General features: G+C 43.3%; 1 protein-coding gene across 1 annotated transcript in view; it reads left to right on the top strand.

Moving 5' to 3' along the window:
* Positions 1-4,477, top strand: part of DRAM1 (DNA-damage regulated autophagy modulator 1) — a 37,327-nt gene extending 32,850 nt beyond the window's left edge. The window contains exons 6-7 of the mRNA XM_010853438.1: positions 1,603-1,695; positions 2,292-4,477. Coding sequence (XP_010851740.1) covers positions 1,603-1,695; positions 2,292-2,336 — 138 coding nt within the window. The 3' untranslated portion in view covers positions 2,337-4,477. The remainder of the gene's footprint in view (positions 1-1,602; positions 1,696-2,291) is intronic.
* Positions 4,478-5,368: the final 891 nt, after the last annotated feature.

Raw genomic sequence — 5,368 nt, 5'->3', positions numbered from 1 at the left:
CTCTGTGCGACCCCATAGTTGGCAGCCCACCAGGCTCCCCCGTCCCTGGGATTCTCCAGGCAAGAACACTGGAGTGGGTTGCCATTTCCTTCTCCAATGCATGAAAGTGAAAAGTGAAAAGTGAAAGTGAAGTCGCTCAGTCATGTCCGACTCTTAGCGACCCCATGGACTGCAGCCCACCAGGCTCCTCCGTCCATGGGATTTTCTAGGCAAGAGTATTGGAGTGGGGTGCTGTTGCCTTCTCCAGACTTGGACTCTAGACAGTATTTAAAACTGTTTTTGTTTATAATTTTTTAAAAGATTTTTTGATGTAAACGATTTTTTATAGAGTCTTATTGAATTTGTTACACTATCACTTCTGGATTTTTTTTTTTATGTTTTGAGTTTTTTGGCCCTGAGACATGTGGGATCTTAACATCCCCTGCATTGGGGTCTTAACCACAGAACCACCAGGGAGGTCCCTAAAAATGCTTTTAAAGTGGTTTCCAGCATTTAAAAAATCAGGGAAGATATCTTTGTCTCTGACACACGCACACACACTCCATGGGTTTTTGTTTTTTTTTTTTTTAATCTCAAAGTAACATTGGGGTCGTATATTCCCATTTGACAAGAATGGAACAGAATGGATGAGGCATGGGCTCCCCATTGTTCCTGTCTTTTTGCAACCATCAGTTTCATTTCTTTTTCCTGGCCTGCAGAGGTAGCCAACTTTGGAACCCCCATTGAAGCCCTTCTGTTTCATGCCTTGCACCCTCTCATTCCTGTCCCCAAGAAGAGAAGTCTCAGTATTAGCCTTTACTTTGTAGCTGTGCTAACCTTATAACAAGCAGACCTGTTGTCTGAACTGACGTTTTCTATAGCAACAGAGAAACACAGAAGCCAGTCTCCTTTAGATGCACACTTCAGATCTTAGTACACAGACTCTGCTGCTGCTACTGCCGCTAAGTCGCTTCAGTCATGTCCGACTCTGTGCGACCCCATAGATGGCAGCCCACCAGGCTCCCCCGTCCCTGGGATTCTCCAGGCAAGAACACTGGAGTGGGTTGCCATTTCCTTCTCCAATGCATGAAAGTGAAAAGTGAAAGTGAAGTCGCTCAATCATGTCTGACTCTTAGTGACCCCATGGACTGCAGCCTACCAGGCTCCTCTGTCCATGGGATTTTCCAGGTGAGAGTACTGGAGTGGGGTGCCATTGATAGGTGTTTTTCAAGCCTGCCTTTCAACTTTGGGGTTCCCAGCGGTGGGAAAACCAGCCATGCTTTGTATGGTAAGTTCTTTCTTCTACTGAGTCCACATTTGCTTTCCACTCTCAGCCATTTTGTGGTCCTTCTTCTGCCTGTTGAAATTCCACAGACAAATTGTAAAGCCAGAGTGTGTGAGAACCGGAGAGAACTTTGGGGTTATTGTATTCGCATTCTCGTTGGGCAGCTGCCCCAATGCACATCCATGTGGCCTTGCTCACCATGTTTCCTCCGGGGGTTGATTTATGCTCACTGGACAGCTTTTTCCTCTGTCCCGCCCTGCTCATTGTTATTTCAATATGTCCACTAAAGTGAATGCATGTAGGCTCAGTTCTGTTTTTCTTATTGTTTTTGCTCTTAGGATTATGTATATCACGTAGTGAGTGCGATCTGTGAATGGACAGTGGCCTTTGGTTTTATTTTCTACTTTTTAACATTCATCCACGATTTCCAGGTTGGTATTTATCCATTCATATGTTATAAGTTACTGATGATGAGGGTTAGTAGGAAGCCATAGAACATTTCTCTCATTAAAGAAACATAAGAGCATTAGCTTTCTTTTTTACCCTTATGTGTTTGAAAAACAAAAAAAAAATTTGCAAGTATTGTGCAACTTAGTGTATTCCCAAAGGAAAGCTATCTTGAATAGTTCTCCCAAACAAGGAAACATTCATCTGTCCCCTGCCATTTGATGCTTATGGTCATAGATCCTGGTTATTTACTTTGTGAGGAGGTCTCACTTACAAGTTCCAAATAACAGGAAATATGTCTTTTCTTAAAAATAAAAGTGTGTTGTTGAAAAATGTTCTGAAGGCGGAGAGAAGGTGGGACCTTGTCAGATCTGGCAACAGGGAAAGTCTTGCATCTTGAAACAAGTGAATTATTAACTAAAAGGTTACAGAAAGCCAAGAAAATTCTTGAGGACCCAACTCAAGCTCCCTACAAACCATAGTGAGATCATCTCTGAGGGGGTGCAAAGCTCTTAGGAGTTTCAGAGCTGGCACTGGTGGTGTTTACTTTCTTTTAAACTTTTTTTTTTTTTTTTAATAGAGTGTCACCTTAAGAATATCCACAGAAATCAATGGTGATGTTTGAAGAAAGAAGAACTCTATCTCACTCAGTGGAAGTGGCAGACAATTCCTGGAAGTGGTACAGAGGACAGACAGGGTTTTAATGCTGCCCTGTGTGGAATTCATCTGCAGCACATCCAGGACTTGAATTTCTTTAAGAATTCCCAATAGTTGTACTATTTCCAAAGGTATGTTTTCCTAGAGAATGTAGAGCGTTTATGACATTGTAGCAATGTTTTTATAACTTTCCAAGTAGACACTGTTTTTGTATTAACAAATTCCTGACAGACAAAATAAGGTATTCCAGCAAATGGAGACCTCTTATTTTTATACAAATTCTGTTTTTGTTAATTTCTCTCTGTGTGAGTGATTTGTGGAGTACACTAACTGAGAAATTCATTCAAAAGTAAAATCAGGGGATGTTCTTTTTAAGATTTTATTTTTAGAGAATGCACTGTATAATTTTATATCATAAGAGCATTTCTAAAATTCAGTTTAAAATGATCATTAAGATTTAGTTAATAAACTAACACTAACTAAGAGACTGATTTTTAGATGAACCAAGCAAAAAGCTTCTATCAAAAGGCCTTAAGACCACTATGCGCATTAACTCAGTGACCATGGAAGACCTCAGTTTTGAAATTCCGTCCCCCGACCCGTGGGCCTCTCTGCTCACAGAGACCCAGCTTTTACCCTTGCTGCTAACTGACGGCAGTCTGTAGTGATGTGTTCCAGGTGGGATGGTTTCAGCCAGGCAAGTTAGAAATCAAATCCTTCTAACAACAGAGTGAAATGGAGGTGAGCAACTAACAAGAACTCACTGGATTCCAGAGTGATGAGGGGAGGAGGGGAGCATGTCTCAGGGAACATCCAAGGAATGCGGGATTATGGGAAGGAGACTTGCTCAATCCTAAACCTTTGCAGAAACCAACCTGCAAAAAGCATTACACATTCCACTTACAAAGCTGCCCTTTATTGTTACTGGCACAACTCGACACACTGTCTGACTCAGAAGCCGCACCACACATCTCGCATTCCTTTCGCGCCAGCCCATGGGCACTGACGGGGAGTGCAGGTCTGAGAGGGGAAGGAGAGGGGCATGGTGCAGGAAGGAGTTACTTTGCTCCTCTTCTTCATCCCCACGGCTGGATGTTTGCACACTCTAAGAAATGTGAAGCAGATCCTTTGCTCGGTAACAGCACATCACGAATGACAAGTGAAAAGCAAGTCATTCCAGAGGAAGAAGTGGCTCTTGAGATGCAAAGGTTTAAAAGTGGAAGAGAAGGAACTCACCTTCAGGGACCCTCCAGACCAGAAACCCGTATCTGGCCAAGAGGTTCCAGACCTTGAGGGCTCATGCCAAGGGCAGAGCAGCTCACTTGGCCAGCCATGGAAGGAGGCTCAGTAGTGGTCAGCCGCCTCCGCAAGGACAGACCCTCTCCCCTGCGGGTTCAGTGGTGAGAGACTGAGACCCACCTCTGGGTTGGTGGTAACTTGGAACTGAAATGCTGGTTACGTCTGTGTTCTGCAGAGGAGGGAAGCCACTTACCTTTGCTGTGGAACCTGCAGTAGAATGAATCCACAGTTGGGTCTCCCTTGGAACAGACTGTTGTTATCAGCCCTTCTTGACACATTTATTGTCATCCTTCATTTCTGTATCTCTCTGCGTGATTTAGATTGGGAGCTCCTTGAGGGCAGAAGTCTGTGCCTTAATCTTTGTTACTTGAGCATTTACCAGGCTGCCTCCTGGTACACAGTAGGTGCTTAATAAAAACTCACTGAATGCATGAATGAGGGAGTGAGCAAGTGGAGACATGGCTGGGGGATATCTGTAGTACTGCATAATGAGATTTACTCTGGTTTACTAATGAGGTAATAAATAGCCTATGTCACCTTTTAATATTGACTGTTTTGCTTTGTGTGCTGTAAACGTTTCAGTTGTTTGGGCATCTCCATGCTATGATGACTCTCTTCATCCTGGACAGTTATCACAGAAATTGTTCCATGGGCTAGAGCAAATGGTACACCTGGCTTGGCAAACTGAGAAGGCCAAAACTCACTCCAGACAGTCACGTTCTGCTGATTCCATGAAATCTTGAAAGCTGGTCTCCTCCATATTTTGGTATTATTTCTGATTGCCATGAACTTGCATTTCCTTGGACCTCATGGCTGAAAGAGTAAAATAAAATGAAATATTTCTTTATTTTAAATCTATGTCTCTGTTAAATTATAATATGTTGACTTGGTACTACTATGAAGTATATTTATTCAGGAAAGTATTCTAGCTCCACTTGGATTCTATAGAGATAGAGTTTAAATCTCATTATTATTATTTTAAACAATTTTGGCCATACCACGTGGCATGTGGGATCTTAGTTCCCTGATCTGGGATTGAATGCTTACCCACTGCATTGGAAAGTGGAATCTTAAACACTGGACCTCTGAGGAAGTCTCAAACCTTATGTTTTCTTAATTCATGTAGTTTTGCCTGTGGGTAGGATGGCTCATCTTTGTAGATATTTTTGAGTAGTAGTATCAGAAGTTTGCACAGAAATCCAACTCAACGTTGTTGAAAGAAAGAGAGGCATCTATTGATTCAAGTTATGCGAGGTCCTGCGGTGGAGCTGTCTATAGGGACGGCTGGATCAGAAAGTCACTAGGACTCCATCTATTCTCTCCTTCTCTCTGCTGGCATCATTCTCAGGCAGGCTTTCCCCTTGGTGGGCATGAGATGGCTTCTAGAGCCCCAAGCTACAAACTGTCCAGTGGAATGAGAGGACTTCCTAAAAGTTCTAACCAAAGCCCTCCAGTTGAAACTCACTTTCTCCGATTGGCTCCTTGGGTCACATGCCCACCCTGTCACCCGGGGAAGTGCAATGCTCTGATTGGTCAGACCAGTGTCACATGTTCACCTCTGGAGCACTGAGAGGGGTCCTCGCCACCCAAACTACTGGGCTTATGGTGCTGGAAAGTTGTTTCTCAGAAGAAGGGGATGGGAAATGGGTCTTGCACTAATGTAAAGCTGCAGATTCCACTACAGAATTCAGTTCTTCCTGA

This window comes from Bison bison, unplaced genomic scaffold (assembly GCF_000754665.1).
Source record: "Bison bison bison isolate TAMUID 2011002044 unplaced genomic scaffold, Bison_UMD1.0 scf7180017864327, whole genome shotgun sequence".
Classification (NCBI taxonomy): domain Eukaryota; kingdom Metazoa; phylum Chordata; class Mammalia; order Artiodactyla; family Bovidae; genus Bison; species Bison bison.
The sequence above is the reverse complement of the archived record's forward strand: the minus strand, read 5'-3'. Positions and strand labels throughout refer to the sequence as shown.